Genomic DNA, 20,754 nt, shown 5'->3' with positions numbered 1-20,754 from the left:
TTATCCATTGTACTAAATTAGAACTGATAAAATATTTATCAAAATGTAGATATTTTTAGAGGGCAAACATCACAACATATATAGGAGTCACCTCATTCATAGGATGACCAAAAGTGGAGAGAGGATGTGGATATATAAATAAGCCCCTCCTCCAATGTCTCCACCACCTCAGATTCTGACAGCCAGAAGCTGGAGGAAAAGTTTGAAAAGGACACCCAGCCATGTTCAAGTGAACAGAAGCAGAAGCTCTTATTAGGTCTTCTCTTATTAGACTCTTATTAGACCTTCCCTCTCCATCACACTGGTTGGTGTGTCTTCTACATTCTGCTTAAAGTTTTGTGTGAATAGGCTGAGCATCCTTATAGGGCTAAAGAACAGTTAGTACTGTTTTCCTTATAATTGTACACAGCAACATAGAGCAAAAGAAAAAAACAAGAACATACCACATCTGTACATATAGCAAAGACATATGTACCCCTATAGGCACTGAGCCATTTTCCCCATGGTGCTGTCCTTTGCTGTTTAATAAGGACCCAAGAGCTCCATGGTTGACCACATTATCCTTTTTTGTTTCGTTGCTTTTCTGTGGGAAAGTATTTTGAAGTTTTATGTTGTTATTATATAATGATATGATGTCCTTTTGATATTGATATCAATATCGATATTCCTTTATATGGCCCCTGAAGAAGACGATTAAAATATATGCATAGGCCAAAACACATTAGGGGTTTGTTTGTTTTTTAAGTAAAATAAATGGAGACATATTTCCCCTTCTTCCCCTGTGGATTGCTTTCTTTTCTACTTGTATGTTTGTCTTCTCTCTTTATTTAACCTTTGATCCAAGACTCTTAAAATGACATTTTAGCAATCAGGTTGTCAAAAAAAGATCCCCTTTCCCCCTTTCTCCTTATTTTCAGTCATGTAATATGTCTTCTAACTTCTTTCAGCCTGTAAATGCTGTCTAATTTCCACTCTCCATTTCTCTGCTTTTCTCCTACCTTTTCAGAAGAAAGAACAAGCTAATGTCTCCTTTAGTCTTACATCTGCCTATTTGGTTAAGGTCAGTGCACTGAGCATATGAGAGGAAGATGTGCATGCTTGAAGTGTTTTAGTCCTTCATTCTTTTTTTTTTCTTTTTCACAGTTGGTCCTCACAGGGGGCAACGGACATGTGGAAGGAGTGTGCTAACAGTCCCAGGGCAGAAAGAGGCTTCTTATACACAATCCAAGCCAGGGATGGGAAACTCAAGCATAATATTCACATTAAACGAAATCTGACTTGTGTGGACAGGGATTATTGTATCAGCATGGGAAAGAACTGCTCTTATTCCCCCATGGTGTTCCCTGTAGATCCAAGACAGAGTGAGCAATGTAATGCCTTGTTCCCCATTCTAATGATGGATTACTTTATTGCCTCAAACCACATGTCTTTGCTACACAGAGATGGTTTGAATGCAGCACATTTTGCTGTGCAACAAGATGTTTCTGAGTATAGCTTGGAATGGCCAGAAGAAAGAATTTGGGAAAATTGAGAAACATATTATCAAATTCATTGTTGCATTACTATGACTTGTCTCACTCATTAACTGTGTAAAAACTATTTTTCTTCTGCAGTCTTGCCAATCAAGGCACAGGCGAGTTAATGGCACTATTGTTGGTGGAATCTGTAGGCCATGCACATGCTTTGGTCATGCTGAGTCATGCGATGATATCACCGGAGAATGCCTGGTAAGTGCTGACTGACAGCAGTGAGATCAACTCCGTATACCAATGCAATTGAACTAACTACCTTGGGGACTATGAGTACTTAAGGAAAGAAGCAGTGGCTTGACAGAAGAGATCTTTATATTGAACTGTTTCTGAAGTTAAGGAATCTCATGGTAACATGATAAAAAAGCTACTGCAAATAAGAGTGAACAAGAGTACTTCTTTACATTAGTCTGGTAGCAATAGATTTTACAGGAAGCATCAAAGAAAACATTTCAGCAAATTTGATAATGCACAATGTTCTATCTCATCTTTATTGTAGGTTTTACTATCTGCATAGAAAAACAGTAACTGTGACTGCTACTGTATGGCAGTGTACAAGTACGACTGTCTCAGAAAAAATAAACCTATCACCATCCTTGAGAAATAAAAAGATTTGGAGAGGCATGAGACAGGAGGGACATTGTTTTGCTAGAGGAAGGGTAGAGTTACATAGTACATATATTTACTGTAGCAATTCGGAAATTAAATGCCTTTGCTATCCAGCGCACCACTGTTTCCAGCCTGCTCAGTAGCTTTTTCAAATGGGTGAATTGCGCTGAATAGACTGTTCTGAATAACTCAAGGGCATTTTAGTTTTATATTGTCTGACATGGCATGAAGCTTGAAACAACATTTCTCATTTCATTAGTCTTGCAGAAATGCAATTTGAGCCACTGCCAATTTAGCTGGATATCATACTCTAGATTCCCTGCAGAATTCAAGCCAACTCTGCATTGTATGTGTGTTTAAACGCTCCTCCCAGCCCCTTCGTTTCTTTTTCTTCCAAAGGAAAAGCTTCAGGGAAGAATCCACATGAAAATCCTGGGCTTCTATAATGTAATTTGGCATTTGAAATCATCACTGGCATTTCTATCCTCTTCTCTACAAGATATTTAATTGCTGTGAAGTTTTGAACAAGATCACTTAAATAGGTGGATGAGTGAATTTTTAAATTGGGTTTTCATGATTGAATGCCTAAAATGATTCTCATGTTAATTCTCTACTTAAACAGTACTTACAAGAAACAAAACATATGTCATGTTAGCAGCATGGTTTGTGTGTGTGAAGGGGAAAAATCCCTGGTAAAAGGGACTATTTTATTGCTTTTTCATTATTTTGTTTTTCTGATCCTAATGTCCAATGAAATTAATTAAGGTTCACAATAAAACTGGCTGATGGTTTAGAGCTCTGTCCATCAGATAGCAAGTCAATAATTGCTTTGGTGACTAGACTTCAAGAGACAATTTTCTTGTTGCGGTAATCTGCCAATCACGAAGTATCTACAAGAATTGTTTTAGAGTTGCAAAGGAAAAATCAGGGCCTTACAGAATCATTTAGGACCATTTTCTACATTGGCCCAAAGTGAGCTGATGTTGGTCACAATTAAATTGAACTAAAATATTTGAGAGCATTAAAAATAATTTATTATATAGGGGTGAACTGCCTTATAAATCCTATAAATATGTGATTTATATCTACTGTGATGTTAGTGCATATCACTAAACATACTTGTTTCCCTTTATCTGCAGTTCTAGGCCCCTTCTACACTGTCCTTTTATCTCAGGATCTTATCCCAGGTTATCTGCTTTGAACTGGGTTATCCGAGTCTTCACTGCAATATAATATGGGGCAGATAATCTGGAATTTTAAAAAGTAGAGAAGGGACCCTAGGAGCCAACTGAAATATCTCAGAACCAGGTCTTGGGGATGTTCAAGGGAGAACAGAGCCAGATTGGTTTTATGATTGAGATCTGCAGCTTTCAAACATGAAAGAACTTTAGCAGGACTCTCTTTCTTGGTCCAAACACAGTGATTTGGACCATATTTACAAAGAACAGCTGTCAGTGGCCTCATCTACACTACCATATAATTGTTTCAGATTGCATTATATGGTAAGTATAGGATCATATAATGCAGTTTAACTGCATTGAACTGCATTATATGAGTCTACATTAACCATATGATGCAGTTGCAAATTTCATTATATGGCAGTGTAGATGGTGCCAGTGACAGCTGAGCAGAAATCAAAAACAGTGTCTCAGAGTCATCTGCAACTCCTATACCTGTCTCTTTGAAATGTTGTGAGTTACTTCAATTAAGGAGATACCTTACTGTATCCCATGTCCATATATCTTGTCTAAAAATGATGCATACTGAAAAGACTGCCATTGCATAAAAATGTTTGCACTTTTCTCAGTTAAATATGTTTGATCCAGAACCTCATTACATTGAAGTCCTTGATGCGGGGGACAATGGGGGAGCCCATAGGATAATGGAGTAAATCTGTTGCCCAGTGCCCCGCATCACCAGCCCACCCACTTACCCATCATAGCTTTCCAGCGTGATCCTGCATGGTTCCCATTATTCTACATCTGAACACGGATAGTCTCCTGTATTCAGGTTTCCCCCTCCTACCAAGCTTCCTTAACGCAGGAAGCACGGAGCCCCACCAGAAATATATGTGTGTCATGAGATGAGATCTGATGGCTCTGTGCCAATTGCATCAAGGAAATTTCGAAGGCCAGGGAATTTATCTAATGTGATGAGGTCCTTGGTTGACTGTTATTGTAAATGTCATCCAGTTTTGACAAGTTATAAAAAGCTACAGGATTCAAAATTCTGTAAAGAAACACTTTAAACTTCACTTGCATTTGTTATTATGGCAGTGGTGATATGCCTTCCAGTGCTTTCAACGCATACAAATCGTATGGTAAACTTTGCCTAAGAAAAACCCATGAAATTTATGGAGTTGCCATATCTGGGCAGGCAAACACACACACAGCAAATCTACCACAGTGGGTTTGGGTGGGGGGCAGGATTTGTTTACAGGCTTTTTCTGAGTCTGAGGGGTTATAACTTGCCCAAAGCCACTCAGTGGGATTCTATGACCATACAATGAGTCAAACTCTATTCTTCTGGGTCTTGTCTATGACTCAGGGTGCATCTGTACTGTAGAATTAATGTAGTCTGAGCCCACCTGAACTCAATCCTATGAAATCATGGGAGCTGTCTTTAGCCTATTTTTGCCAAATAGTCCTGGTGCCTCACTAAACTACAAATCCCAGGATTCCATAGCATTGAGACACGACAGTTAAAATGCTGTCAAGCTGCATTTTCTACAGTGGAGGAGGAGGGATTATATAGCATATACAAAATTGGTAGAAATTCTTGGAGCCCTTCATCACTGAGGTTCCTTTAGCATCTTTAGTCAGAATGAAGGGAATGGTAAGGGTAATTGTCTTGTGCTTCCCGAACTTTCTCTCTTCCAAAAATAACTGCTCAAGAAGACAAAAAGTTAACAAAACAGGGTATTTTAGCCCTAACTGATGGGCTATAGCAGTTGAAGTGCAGTCGCACTATTTCTACAGTGCAGATGCACCCTCAGACCACTGCACAACACTTGTTCTCTCTTACTTCCAAACAGCTGCCTTTATCTATCAGAAATGTGACAGCTATCAAGGACTGCTGTGCTGGAAGATTTCATCCACTTCCATTCAAAAATAGAAAAGCTACACTGGTTGAATACTTCTTATTTGAAATGCCTGGGACCAGAGTTGTTTTGGATTTCAGATTTTTAATTTTTTTATTATTATTTGCATATTCATGGTGAGGTATCTTTGACCCAAATCTAAACATGGAATTTATTTATGTTTTATGTAGACCTAAAGTTTTATGTATACCTGAAGGTAGTTTTATACGTAGTATTTTTAATAAAGTTGCACATGAAACAAACTTTCTGTACAATGAATAATCAGAAAGCAAAGCAAAGATGTCATAATCTCAGCCACCCATGTGGCCAATTTTGGATTTCCAGATATAGGATACATTTGTTTTGCTATGTGTGTATCAATGGGGATGCATACAAAGTTTTGGATTTCCAACATGATGCAAGAAACTGAGCTGAAGGGGGTCATTCCTGAAGCAATCTGTCAAACCAGTCCAATTTCCCATCTGCTTCTTATCTGTGATGCACATCCCTAGTACCTTTTGCCAAATGGAAAGAAAAAGGCAGAAATATTTGGAAGAAATCAATCCTGGCAAAAGTTGTTGTGGCCAGTGCATTGTTAGTTCTGAATTATAGGGCTCCACTGTTATCTGTAGCAGTGTTCTCTGGCAGATAAACTGCACTATTGCGAAGCCTGGGTGGAAAACACAGCCCTTTAAACCATAACATGTAGTATCTATGTAATCTATTTGCATTTATCCTGTGTTTTCTCTTCACTGCAGAATCCACCCATGCACTATATTATTTCATACAGAGAAAGTGCACAGAAACTAAGTCTTGAAAATCTATTTGGGGATTTTGTGTTCTCTATAAATGAAGGAGGATTGGTCGGTACCCATGCAGACTGTTAAATGCTGCAATTCAATTTGGATCATAAGCCTTTTGAAGTGAAAAAGAAAGAAAGAGAAGTTTGAGTGCTAAAAAAAGAGGCATGCTTCACATCAAAGGGATTTTTTTCTGTTGAGATGTACTGAGCCTTTTGGCCTTCTCATTACTATTCATGGTGTTTTTTCCAGTAATACAACAGACAATTTAGGCAGCTAATTTACTGATATGTTACTTCTTTTGACTCTTCCTCAGCTTTGAAATATACTTGAAAAGAAACTGAAATACGTTTCTTTGACTCATAATAAGAGCTTAGATCAACAGCTGTTGTCTCAGTCTGTATTTTTTAACCCTTTTCCACATCTCTTGGAATAATCCACAAAAACCTTTGACCCACACCCAAGGATCCCTACCAGACCCATATTGTATGTATATTTCCATCAAGAGACCCATGATCCCTGAAATGTAGACTTTGAGAAGACATGTCATGTTGTTAACATTGCATGTAAGCACAGATTAAGTGTTATGCAATGGTTTTGAGTTTTAAGGGAGTTCTGAAGAATCATGTCAGAATATTGAGGGTTAGTTCAGAGCTCATGGACAAGTTTAATGAAGAAACTGGAAGTGCTTGACAGCACTGTGGGACCTTTCCCACTCATCTTCCTTTTTACCTGCCAGACTAGCATACACTTTTTTCTTCTTCTTTTCCTGTGAGTGATAATAATAGATTGTTATTACTGTGGCATGTGAAAAAATGTTACCATAGTTACCATTATGATGTGTGAAACCTGCACTTTTATTTCCCACCTATATTGTTGGTCTTCTCAGCAGTTGCAACATGTCCATTCATATTTGTTCATAGAAACTGTAGTTAAACAAACAAATTGAAACATGGTTTAGCCATCATTGATGTGTGTGTGTTTGTGTGTGTGTGTGTGTGTGTGTTGGCTAGCTGGGACATGTTGAGACTCATGTGGTGCTGATAGGATGTCTGCACTTGGATATGTAACTTGATGCAGATTCAGAATCTTAGTTTCCCATTTCATATATCTGTTTCTTTTTTTAAAAAAAACTCAATGAAAAGTAAATCAAATAGATCAATTTATTCCTTTAGATGAGCAGACAGATGGTTGAGATGTTTGCAAGAGGAAAGCAGTAATATCTATCTATCTAATCTGTCTAACAACACCAGTCTCTTCAATACTGGTCTGAAACTGCCTTAAATGTTTAGTGTAGATGGGGCCCAAATTTCTAGACCGCTATGGCATTGGCTGTTTCTGTTAGTACGTATTTCTGTTAGCATAGTATCATCTGGCCAAGGATTAAAAGTGCAACATAAACCAAGGACAAGCTATGGCATAGTCATAGCTGCTTTAAGATGCATCATGGTTGTTGTTGTTCTCATTGTTGTATGTTTCCAAGTTGTTTCTGATTAAAGGTGAACTCGAAGATGGGGTTTTCTTGTCAAAGTTTCTTCAGGAAGGGTTTCCTTTGCTTTTCTCTGAGACTGAGGAACTTGCAACCATTAATTTTATTAACTTTATTTGTACCCTGCTAGCATCTCCCGAAGGACTCGATGTGGCTTACACGGGCCGAAGCCTCAAGACACAATACAATAGAAAACATAACACAACAATAACAAAGCAAATCAAACAATTAAGCAAAGTAACCACAATGACAATACATCAATACATCAAGACACTATTAAAACTGGTTCGGCCGGTGCAATGGGGTACAGGGTTAAAAGTGCTGAGATGGCAGGAGGAACGTAGGATTAAAAGTGCGGTGTGCAGCAACATTGGTTGTGCTAAAGTGCTTCTAGGACTTGGGATGGGGATTCCTAATCTGCGAAGGCACATCGGAACAGCCAAGTTTTTAGGTTCCTTCTGAAAACTGCTAGAGTAGGGGCCTGACGAAGCTCTTTTGGAAGGGCATTCCAAACTCGGGGGGCCGCCACAGAGAAAGCCCTGTCCCGTGTCCCCACCAAGCGCGCTTGCGACGTAGGTGGGATCACGAGCAGGGCCTCCCCAGATGACCGGAGTGAGCGTGTGGGTTCGTAAATGGAGATGCGGTCACGCAGGTAGGGTAGTCCCAAACCATTCAGGGCTTTGTAGGTGAGCACCTGCACCTTGAATTGGGCTCGGAAAATAAATGGCAGCCAGTGGAGCTCCTTAAACAGAGGGGTAGACCTCTCTTGATAATGAGCTCCAGTTAGCATCCTAGCTGCTGCCCGCTGGACCAATTGAAGTTTCCGAGCCATCTTCAAGAGCAGCCCCATGTAGAGCGCATTGCAGTAATCCATTCTAGAGGTGACCAAGGCGTGGACCACCCCGGCCATTAACCCAGTAGGTTTCCAAAACCAAGTGAGGATTTGAGCCCTGTTCTTCCCAATCGTAATCCAATGCTCAGTGCTCAAATGACTACACCATACTGGCTGTACATACATGCTACAATATTGTTATTACAAACTAAAAAAAGAGGAGGGGTTTGCTTGGGAAGGACTGAGGCAGACAGGTGAAAGCTGATTTGTTTTTATAATCACCAAAACATGGTTTGGTGAATTTATCTCTTTACATCTGAACTGGGCCTCAGAGTCCAGCAGTAACCATGTATACATTTGTTTAGACCAGAATTCTTTTCTTTACAAACATAGCATTTTTGGGAAAATGATACTGGGGAAAAAAGAAAATAATGGAGGTAAGTGTGAAGAAGCCACTTCTCCCCACCCTTGGAAAAAAACTTTGAAGACACATTTTAAAAAATATTGAAAGTGGTCTGTTTCTGGATGCAGTTAAGAACCCCTACTGGGATTCTTAACTGCATTGTTTGTTTTTTTTTAAAAAAAAATAACTGTGTATGAGAGAGGGGGGGAATGAGAAAGTGAATAATTACCAAAAGACAGTTCTTCTTCTTCTTCTTCTTCTTCTTGTTATTATTATTATTATTATTTCCTACACCCATATCAACTTGATTTCCAATTTCCTTATGTATCTCAGCATAATGTACTCATAAGGATGTTGAAAAAATAGAAAGTGGTTAAGGATAAAAAGTAGGTATGTTGCCTGAGGTCCTTAAAGGAGGTTCATTAAGAATGTGATAGACAAACAGGCATGGAGCACAACAACACCTACTGGGATTCTTAACAGCAGTGGTTGTATGATATTCTCAAAGGTTGATTTTGTGTCTTTTCCTGCCTGTTTAGGACTGTAAGCACAACACAGGTGGCCTATATTGTGATAAATGTCTTCCTGGTTTCTATGGAGATGCTACTAAAGGAAAACCTGATGACTGCCAGCTGTGTGCTTGCCCACTGAGTATACCTTCAAACAAGTAAGTTGCAAATTTGGGCTGTAATGTCGAACTCTCCCTGGAAGCATCCCAGGGGAGGTGGAGGGAATAATGCATTTGCTAACACTGTTCTACAGCAAACATGTACAATTCTGCCCCTCCCCCCCCCCTTTGGGAGATTCTAGACATAGAAATGAATATCAACACAAAGAAAACACTCATAAGTTAAACAGCTTTTGGTCCATTTTTTTCATGTGAACCAGAAGAAAAAGGAAAAGAAATTGAAGCTTTGTTAGCTTGGTTCTTTGGCAAATACTGTTTTCATGTAACCAGGCAAAGGTAGACTTTATGTAGAGATCGTTGGCAGGTGAACATCTTGCACCCGGGAGGCCAAATTGCCCTGACCAATTGGCATGTTGGATGGATGGCCCTTATTGTGGCCTATCTGAAGAAGGTACCAAAAGTTTCCTGGGGTACCAGAAAGATAAAAATCATCTAGGACAGAATTGTAAAATTTCTCCTCTTCTTTTTAACACTTCTTTTGAGAAATACAACCCTGTAGAGATTTACATGGAAAAGTAGGTATCTCACAAATATTCAAATTTTATGTCATAATGTGAGGACTACCTACAATAAGAACCACTGTGTGACTACTGTGGCCTTTTCACACTATGATTTCAGCACTGTAATTCCTCTCTAATTGCCATTGTAACATCCCATGGAATCCCAGGATTTGCAATTTCAGGACAGATATTTAGAATCCTCTGCCCAAGGATACAGGCATTGAAGTTGAATACAGTGCTATAACTGTACAATGTGAAAGGGTCCCTGGTCTCAGACATCCCCAACCACAGTGGGCTATAATATGAAGGCATGAGGCTGCTTTTATCCTATAGGGCCAAAAGAACACCTGCAGGCAATAATCGACAACATAGTTCTCACACATACCATGAATGTGATAAATGAGTGAAAATATGGCATGATATAATGATATAGCTGGATGTAGCACGACTAGCTGCATCATTACTGACATTTGGTCATCACTGACCTAGAATCCAGATTTATGATCAACTGGTATATTTTATTTTATTTTAAGAGGGCTAGATGTATGTTGTGTTTGCACTGTCTGTTTTTGATAAGGCCAACTGGCTAATCAATAAAATTGTTTATTCATTCGACCAATCAAGCAGGGAGTGGGAATTACTTTCTTGGTCCATCCCAAAATTGTATAGGGAGTCATACACACTCCAAGTCCCTGAGCCACTCATTGTTAGGGCATCATAAATGACATGTGGAAATATGTAAGTGGAAATAATAGATAGCCAACTTATTATGTAATGCCATTACATATACAAGGTTATACTTTGTAATCTCCAGTGGTTTTTAAACTCTTTTTAGAAATCTCTCCTGATAATTTATCTAAATATCTTTGTGGTTGTCCCCAAGTTGTAAAATGCCCCCTTCCCCAGCTTGATTAGTGCCAACGTTAGCATAATTTCAATATAGAAATAAAATGTGTCATATGGGCCCAAGAATCAGTGATTTGGATTTATTTATTTCATTCTGGGTTTTGTTTTCTTCTTTTATCCTTCTGCCTATTTGTTGTTGTTTTTTATTGTTGTTGTTTTTTTGTTAGGTTTTTATCTGTTTAGGTTGTTTTGCATTGTCTGGATTATTTTTAAAGTTCCTGCTGGTTATACTCCATCTTCTGTGAAACCCTCCACCTTCTATTAAGCAGGATACATATTTTTAAAATAATCAAAGTAAATAAATACTGGTCACAATTACAAGGGGAAATCTGATACTTCCATTACTCTTCAATGTAAGCATTATTGCACTGTTTCATGTAGCAAGTGCAATAATGCTTACATTAAAGAGTCAAGAATGCCTCACAGTGTACAGTAGTAATAGGATTAGATAGTTTGAATGACCCAAAGTGTACTCTCTCTATTTCTACTTCTCTATAAATATATACTGATACTCCTAGGGATGTTTCTCCGCCCCTTCCTCTTCCTATTAGTCTTTTCTCTTGCAGCCTTGCTCACTAGTAGGAAGGGAAGGAAATGGCATCATTCACACCCCAATTGCCAGTATAGTGGATCTGCTTCTCTTGGTGTGGCTGATGCCCAGTAGACATGTGCATTCAGGGTAAATCTTGCACTGGCTTTTGTTGGGGGTCCTGATGCATTTTTGGTGAGTCGTCCAAAAACAGGAGAGTTGTTTTCAGTTTCTTTCGGTTCGGGGGCCCTGAAAATTGGACCATTATGGGGGGAGGGGTTTCCCATCCACTGGCTCCCCTTCCAAGCATGCATTCTTCTTACTTGGCACCTGCTGTTCCTACTCTAGAGAAAGAGGTGCTCAGCTGTAGGAACTGGCAGGCACACACACATTCCAGGTCTACCTGCACACCATAGCACACATGCCATGTCACATTCTCTGTGTGTGCGTGTGTGTGTGTGGTGGGGCATGCAGGCAGGCCAGCACACATGCACTCTCTTTCCAAGGCAAGGAAGCATGTTTTGAAGCACACAAAAGCAGGCTTTCATTTCAAGCAGATTTTTCTGTAGGGAGGGGGCTTCCCGTTTCATGCTTCCAAAGAAACAGAAAACATGAAAGAAATGGTAGGAACAGTAGGAACAAATTCCGCACACAACTCTAATGCCCAGTAAGGTAGATATAAGAGAGCAGTTACCATTGTAGCAATAGTACCATGATCATGACTGCATAAAGATCATTAACATGGAGCAATTAAAGAAGTACACATCCATAGCCATGTTATGAATGCCAGCAATGATTATCTTTAAAAATTATTCATTTGTTTATTGTTTGGTTTTTTTAAGCATTTCTTTCTCCTTTTTTGAGTATTCAGGGGACACACTGGGAATCTCAAATACATCTCATCACAACCTGCAGAGGTTCATTGCTAATGGAGGAATGACAGTTATCATTGCTTACTTATATTTATTCCACTATTTTACCCAAGCTTTGTCCTAAGGCTGCAGGTCTGCTGCTGAGTTGTTTGGCAAATTGAATGGCACTATAGTTCCAACAAATCTCTAAATGAAATAAAAGGAAGAATAATTGAGGAGTGATCACTTTAAAATAGTAGAGTGGCAGATATCCTGTTGTTTCAAACTGCTTGTATCTTTCATTGTGCCAGCAGATTACCTCATTACTGTGTGTCAATCAGATACCAGAGGGAGAGAAACAGAGGAAATAAAATGCTAGAAGGCAGAGGTACACAGCTAGGGTAAAATACTATCAGAGGGAATTGTAAACATGCAAATGATTGGGTTGTGAGAGATGCAGCTGTGTTACTGCTATCATTTTTCTTTTAAAAAGAAGGAAACATGAAATAAGACTCAATCTCTTATGTATATAAACAGTTTGAGACTTTAGGATACGTGGAATCATGGAGGATAGTCACTAGCAATTTGAACCACTGACATTGCCATCCAATAAAAGCTTACCTAGGAGCAAGTCCCATTGATCTGAGTAGAATTTATTTTAAAGGAGACATGTATATGATTATGTTGCAAAGCCCTGTTCATGTGATATACTTCACACTCTCATTTAAATAATCCAGACAGCTGCCACCCTCTGGGTCTTTACAGTCCTATTAAAATGCTAAACTTTTGTCATGAATGTGTCCAAAAAGAATGGGAGATGTCTATGAGTATTTTCAGTCCTGATTGTGAATGCTACATTATTAAGGATGCTATCCAGTTGGTGACCCTCACTATCAGTAAACAACCATCTATGGGATGGATTGGATTATTATTTTCAATAATCCACTCTTCAGTTCTCTCACCACTACCAATCTGGTTGGTAGAACATATAAAATGTAAGGTTGCAAGGGGAGAAAACCACCCAAAATCATCAGCCACCCCACCGCTTGATATCTTCTGTCAGCAAAAGGTTATTGATGATACTTAACAAAAATATCCTCATTCATTGATCTCTGTCCCTAGAGAAAGATTTAGCAAATTTTGAAAAACATAATTATTTTCTAAACATGCCTGCCTCCATCTTCCTCTTTATTGCAGGTGTTAGCTGCATTATTTCACCCTCCAAGCAATCTGGGTTTATTGAGTTGACCAATCAATTGTCCTTCAGCTCCAGTGAGATTTAACTGAGGACTTCAGTCTGGGATACAGTATGTTGCCAGGCCCTCAGGGACTCAGACAAACAGCTGTGCATTCCTGCTTTTTTAAATGGTGTGGCTTCTCATTGATAGACTAAAGTCCCATAACAACATGTCATTTAGATGCTGCCACCCGCTTGAGCTATATCTAGTGTCGGCAGAAATAGCCTACTGGCTGGAGCCAAACTTAAGCCCCATGTGTGAGACCAGAAAAACTTCAACCATGCTCTGTTTTGAAAGCAGCGTACTCCGAAGAAGGACAGCAACTATGCTGCTAATGAATTTCTTTCTGTGTTTTCTCTGTGTCCCTCTTCTTGCCCTACATCAACAACAAAGTTTTAGCCCTACTTGTCATTTGGACCGAAGTCGTGGATTAATATGTGATGAGTGCCCCCCTGGTTATGTCGGCTCACGCTGTGAAAGGTAAGCAGGCATCATGTAGATTTTATTTTCTACATCTGACAGTACTTTGTTGAATGGTTCTTTTTAAAGGCTCCTTTACTTTGTGCATTAAACCAGCTGTGTTAGTTATATATACCCATTTTCCTGTTGTCTGCCTCAGTCAGAATGGTGGATTAATTACAACCCCCACCATTGCAAGGTTTCTTTTAATAAGAAATTTAATGATCTCTTCCAAGTTTGTATAGCTGTTTCATACAGCTGACAAAATTGTTTTTATTTAATTTTGAAGATAAGCATAAAGCTACTACATCAAAGAAAGTATTTCTCAGGAAAGTATTATTACCTATAGGATTGGGAGTGGTTGTGCTGTTTTTGTGCACCTATTCATTTTTATTATATTGTTTTATATTCCAATTTTGGCCTGAAAACTAAGAATGTATTTAATCAATTATTCTGTGAATTACCATTTCATTTCCTTTGTGCTGAGCCAAATAATGCAATTGTAGAAGGCAGATTTATTTGTTTTAATTGTTTTGAAAAGCATACTTTAAAACTTGGCTGTTCATAATTCTCCTGTGAAGTTTCTTACTTGGTTTCAGGATTTACAGTAGTGTAACAGTATTGTGAGTGGGATATTTTAAAATGTCTTTGCCGCTTCATAAAGGCACATGGCTTTCTAAGTGACCGAGCAAAAACAAACATAAAAATGTGGCAACATAGGATAATGTTTTTCTATAAAACTCTGTTTGATTGTTTTTAAAAAATATATGTCTTTATGAAATATTTCTTCAATTTTTTTCATTTGTTGCAAAGTGAGTATGACTTTGATTTGCAAGATGTAAAGGAAGGTAAAACTACAAGAAATAGTAAGAGTATATAGATGTATATACTCCTCCCCAAGATTTTAGTTTTAGTTTTATAAAGTTCTCACATACTATTGGTTCTATTCCTTTGCTTCCAGAATTACTTTGTCTGGAATCACCTTGATGAAAAAGTACTGTATTTTGTCTTGTTCTTACTAGCAGTAAATGACACAAGTTGACAGACACACAGAGAGAAACTAATCCTAGAAGTTCTTCACATTCATTATAATTTGATAGCTTGATTTATCTTTAACATACATGGCATTTTTTATCTTTACTTGCTACCTTATATCTGTTTGCAAAATAAAACTGCCCTGAAAGGTACTTGATAAATATGCAAAGTTAAGCATTTCAATTAAATAAGAAAGTTTAGTCTCCCTTGGGTGAAAAGATGATAACTATGGTGGTGGTAGCAACATCAATACTAAGAGGAGGTTAGGTAATCAACATGTATGTGCTTTTTAAGAACTTGTTTGGTGAGAACAAGTGGGAGGGCCTTTTTGGTTGCTGCTCCCAGTCTTTGGAGCACAGACTTTGCTGTCCTTCCATAGTAAGGTCAAAATATTCTTCTGTCATCAGGGTTTTTCAAACTAATAGAGGGTTGGGCTTTTAACATTGTGCTAGAATTAGTTTATAGTCTTTCAATGCATGTTAATGTTTTTAATTTGTAATGTTTTAATTTGTATATTGTTGACTTGTATATACTCATGTAAGAGTATTTTTGTCAAAATATAACCCCCAAATCCTTGATCGACTCACCTACAAGTCAATGCATTTTATCAAGACATGCACTTCCTTCTCCGAGTACAGTGTGAGTTTAGACTATATCAGGCGTACCTAAAAGAAGCACTGCCTCCAGCTACAATTTCTGCCATCTCAATGTTTCCCACCTGAATGTCTGGGTGCGAAAACTGTGCTGGTAATAGACCCTCCCAGGGCAGTGTCAATGTCTCACCACACAGTTCAACTCATCCATGGGTTATATCAAAATCCATAATTTTGGTCTAAAAATCTTATACACAGATATATATGGTCATTGTTTTTAGGATCTTGTATTTATACTTTTATTCAGGCTTTTGTATTGTTTTTAATTTGTATAGTTTTAAATATAAACTGACTTTAGTCCTAATATCAAGAAAATTGTGGGATATTAATGAATAACAACAATAATCAAGCTGTTAAACTATATGACTGTGAGCTCCAGGCATTCTTGGTATCATAAACATAAACTTTGGACATATCCTGTCCTGAAGGTTGAGTTACATATGATTATCTGCCATTGAGGTTCCTGTTGATATGTACCCACTAACCACATCCCTCCACAAGGGGAAAGGCCTCCCTTGAACAAAGGAACACTGTTCCACTTCAGGATTTTGTTTCTATAGACTTCAAAACCCACTGGTGGACAGAATGGGTATAGGAAAGTAAGGACCTCATCACACTGAGTCAATAAGGCAGGTAGCAGTGGAGGGATTCGCCACTCTGTGTGGCGAATCTGGTGGGCAGCAGGGGGGGCATGCCCCGCATCTCCTGCTGTGCCCCTTACCTTATTTCATGGGGAAGCGTAATCATTGAGCTTCCCTCTGTTCTTCTGGGAAGCCTGTGTTCTCTTGGAAGCTGCCAGGATGCTTCCTTCATGGAGCCCTACGAGAAATAGCCTTATGTCACGTGATAACATCTGGTGGGCTCTATTGAGGAAACATCCTGGAAGCTTCCTAGAACACTTCCCTTTCTTCATGCGATGAAGTGGTAAGGTAAGGATTCTCAAATGGGTCAGATCAGAAAAGATTGCACTGTCAAATACTGAAAGGCTTGTTTAAAATAGCATCGGTACTTTCTTTTAATGTCTTCCGATTTTATGATCTATGAATCTATACAGGACTTACATGAATGTAGCAGAAAACTAAGTACATAAAATGTTCACTAGATAAACACATTTGTAGTATCAAAGAAAATGGCATTTGGTTTAACAAAATTAAAAAATATATTGTTAGATGCACAAAATATTACACATGTGGCAAAAATACACCAGGATTTTCTACCAATAATTTAGAATAACTTGCTATAATTTAAATAGAAGTGGTAGTGCTGTGAGGTTGATACGAGCGCCGCCCCCCCCCCCCCCCCCGGGGCCACTTTAATATTTAACTGAGACTCAGATTTCTTGACTGGAAAGTTCTATGAGGAGTTCCTCCTTGTATAACCGCTTTGAGTCCCCCTAGGGGTGAGAAAAGCGGTATAGAAATACTGTCAATAATCACACCCTTCTTCACTCTCTTCTTCAGGCCCCAAACCCACCTTTCAGCTGATGCAGGTCACTAACCCAAGTGTCTGAGGGTGCTTCCAAACAACACCAAAATCCACATTTTAAATCGGGGGGGGGGGGTCCTGGGACCTGACTGCAGGTCCCCACACAGGCCTGTTAGTCTTGGGATTGGAACTCCCACTGTCCTCACAAGCTTCCTCTGTATTTGAATAGAATGGAGGACAGACAGGGGACCCAGTGGAAGGTTGTTTTTTTTAAATCACTGCATTATGTGCTGGACCATATATGCACACATGCAAATATCTTAATATAAATACAAGCAGATTTACATAGGTGCATATGAGGTCCAGAGCATAACAGAGGGATTTATTTTTTTTTAAAAAAAAAACACTGCTGGATCTCTTTCTTCCCCCAATTGTTAATTAAAGCACTGTTTAATACTATAAAGTGTAAAATAAAAAGTTTCAGAGAGTTCTAATTGCTTTCATCATCATCATCCATCTTTATTATGGTCCAAAGACCCAATTGCTCAGCAGAAAAAGTCCACAGCGGATTCATAAATGAGTGCAATTCTAGATTCATATGAATATGGGTAAAACACTGGAAATATATACAAGGCAAGTTTCAACTTGTATCTAATGCAGAAAGTTGTCTTATCCTGGCTATCTCAGAGAAAAAGTTGGCAACAGCCAAGGTCACCTGAGGGAAATTGTCACTTTGTAAAAACTTTACTTGGAATTGGGGTGATCTACCGGGAAGGTTTCTCAGTAGTGGGTTAATAATATATAGCTGAGCCTGTTTGTAAAACTGCAGGACAATAAGATGCGATACATACATTCACCATCCTGGTTATTACAGGAACAAAGTCTTGCATTGTATGGAACTCCCGCAAATCTGCCTCAAAGCACTTTGGATGCGAACACGTTGCACCTTGCCTTGGAGAATAGGTAGAGATATTTGGCCACAATCAAGTGCTTAAGATAATTTGCTTCATGAAAAGTCCCAGCATAATATATGCTCAGGGCACTTGGGGAACAAGAAATATGAGTTTTTATTTGACAGCCTAATCAGTTGATCAGCTGTTTTGGGCTTTTAAAAAGTGCATGCCAACTGGAGCAGTCTATACAGAGGGGCGGGAAGGAAAATACATGTTTTTCAGAGTGCAGGGATATACAGTGATGTGAGTATCCACATTTTCCGGCCGGAATCAGGATAAAAGCCGACCTTTTTAACATGTGTTTTCTGTCCATTTTTGTGTATCAGCATGGATTTACCATTAGCATCACTTAGCCACCATCACCCCCCTAACTCAGTAACTCCTGCATTTTAGGGCCTGTGTAGCAAAGCATCCTACTCCATTCTTCTTGATGATCAATAGTGTCATCCTCCAGAACCTCCTGAAAATCCTTAGGAGGTTCTGGTGGATCCTGATTACTGTGCATCTAGCTACAGGAATGGAGCAGGAAACATCATGGGTGGGTAGGGAAAAGTGTGAGTAGGTGACCTGTGTCTTGACCCCTTTTGTTGTCCAGGTGGTGAATGCCAATGGACACTTGCAAGTCTCTGATGCATTTCTTATTTCAGGTTATAATCTTTAAACTGGACTTGAACTGAATAACTCTTCAAAATGGAGATAATTTCATATAGCAGAATGTGGCAATCAAATAGAAAATTGTCTTCTGTAAAATAGATTTCATGAGCATTTGAATGATGCATATGCATATATAAAGAACCAGGCCAATGGGTTTTTGTTACTCAGATGTGGAACTAATTACCTTAGCTGGCCAAATTTGTCAAATCCTGTCCACATTGTGGAACCAGATTTTCCATAGGGATAAAGAAATATTGAAATTTTAAAATTGAATACTGAAAAAAACAAAAACTACATTTTTTTTTCCATTCAAGTCCCAGTCTTGAATGTCTTCAAAGAACACCTGTGTATTTCCCCTTGGGCACTTCCACTTATACAATTACTGTACTATGATTGTACTGTACTATCCCGTGAAACCTGGGGCTTGTCATTTGGTGAATCTCTCTGGACTCTACAGCAGATAACTCTGAAAAGGAATTCTAAGCGCCTTTCAATAAAAATGGAAACAGCACACAGTTCCAGGACCAGAATAATACTTAAAATACACCATTACTTTTATAAGGAGGTAAAGTTGAAAGAGATGGGCAGAAGAGCTTGATGAAGAGAAGACTTGAGGGTGACACTCTTTTGCATTCTTTAAATATCTTAAAGGGCTGTTCAAGAGAGTACAGAGCACGTCTATTCTCAACTTCTCTAGAAAGTCAGACCAACTCTAATATTTGAAGTTACAGGTTTCTATTGAATATTAGAAGGAAGCAAGGAGGCCAATTACCTAGAGAGATGATGGTGTCTCCTTCTCTGGAAACCTTCAAAAAGAAGCTAAACAGCTATATGCTTGGTTGATTTAGGTGAAGATCCTGCATATAGCACAGACTTGAACTCAGTAGCCCATGAGGCCTCTTCCAACATCAAGATTCTAGGATTTGGGAATAGGAAAGCCCCTCCATGATTGAAGTAGCTCTTCTAAGACAGAGACAATACATGTTACCTGGCATAACAAAATTCTAGTAATGGTCTAGCTTGAGAAGACTTTACAAGTTACTTGACATGACACAGTTGTTGCAGTTTATCAGTTTATGCGTAAGCTACTCAGCAGTCTTTCCAGCCCTCTTTTGATTCACACAGAGTCAGAGTAAAAGGAAAAACAAAATTTAATCTTGAGTAGTCAGAGATAAATATGCAGCTTTACAAAATAACCAGCCTTGAAAATAAACTTAGTCCATTACAGCAAAATAACTCACACAAAGTCCAGTGCATTAAAATCATGCATTCTCTTCTTCTTCAATGGTGTAAGGAGTCTTGTAGTAAATAATCTAGAACTTCAGCAAGTCCTGTAGTATAAAAATCCCATCTAGTCTCTTCTCAAACATCTGATCACCATCTCTAAATACACCATGAAGTACTCCTCATTATATACTCAATGCAGGGAGTGGCTCAAGCTTAATTGCTTAATTGTCCAGGTGTTCTTCCTCAACACACACACACAGGAGATGATTCTTGCAAAGACATAGTATACATATGCACATCCTGTAACAACAATCTCCATGTCTGTTGTTTTGATGCCAAATATTAATGTTGGCAATATTCTTTGATTGGGAAGTAGCCATGTTTATTGATTTTTCCATCCATAATTCATCTGCGGAAGGAAGATACCCTGGTATTAAGGCCTCATCCTGCAACTCTCACTTATGTCTTTAGGTTCATTCCTTTCAAAAGTAACCTCTTGGCCTGGGAGCCAAATTCAGAATATTTCTTTCAGTGGAGGAGCCTAAGGAAGATTTTAGAAAAGAAAGACATTTAATCATGCTGGGAGTAGTTGCCAGAACATCTGTCTGAACACACATTGAGAAATGAAGGTGAAAACTCAATATGCTGCATTCAGCATATTGAGAGCAGAACATTAAGAGAGTAAACAGGAGAGGTATTTCTCAGTTGTGTTGCCTTGGATGTGTGATTACACACAACTTCTCTTCTCAAAGGCCTGCCCAAGTCTAATTGAACCAGCTGTTTCCTATAGTGTTATATTTGGCTAAAAGCACCTGTCACAGAAAGGTCTTAGGCATTCACCCACTTGTTGCTGCCTCTGCTCTTTCTCTCTGCCTTTTCTTGTCTAGCTTGCATG

General features: G+C 38.8%; 1 protein-coding gene across 6 annotated transcripts in view; it reads left to right on the top strand.

The window, feature by feature from the left end:
- Positions 1 to 20,754, top strand: part of LAMA2 (laminin subunit alpha 2) — a 557,898-nt gene that overhangs the window by 325,160 nt on the left and 211,984 nt on the right. For 4 of the 6 annotated variants that reach the window (XM_060753336.2, XM_060753340.2, XM_060753338.2 and 1 more), the window contains exons 16-19: positions 1,007 to 1,060; positions 1,614 to 1,727; positions 9,281 to 9,408; positions 13,847 to 13,933. In XM_060753336.2, coding sequence (XP_060609319.2) covers positions 1,007 to 1,060; positions 1,614 to 1,727; positions 9,281 to 9,408; positions 13,847 to 13,933 — 383 coding nt within the window. The remainder of the gene's footprint in view (positions 1 to 1,006; positions 1,061 to 1,613; positions 1,728 to 9,280; positions 9,409 to 13,846; positions 13,934 to 20,754) is intronic. The other 2 variants (XM_060753339.2, XM_060753334.2) reach the window with 1 other exon arrangement.

The sequence above is a fragment of the Anolis sagrei genome, chromosome 1, assembly GCF_037176765.1.
Source record: "Anolis sagrei isolate rAnoSag1 chromosome 1, rAnoSag1.mat, whole genome shotgun sequence".
Lineage (NCBI taxonomy): Eukaryota > Metazoa > Chordata > Lepidosauria > Squamata > Dactyloidae > Anolis > Anolis sagrei.
This window is presented reverse-complemented; position numbering and strand designations above follow the sequence as displayed.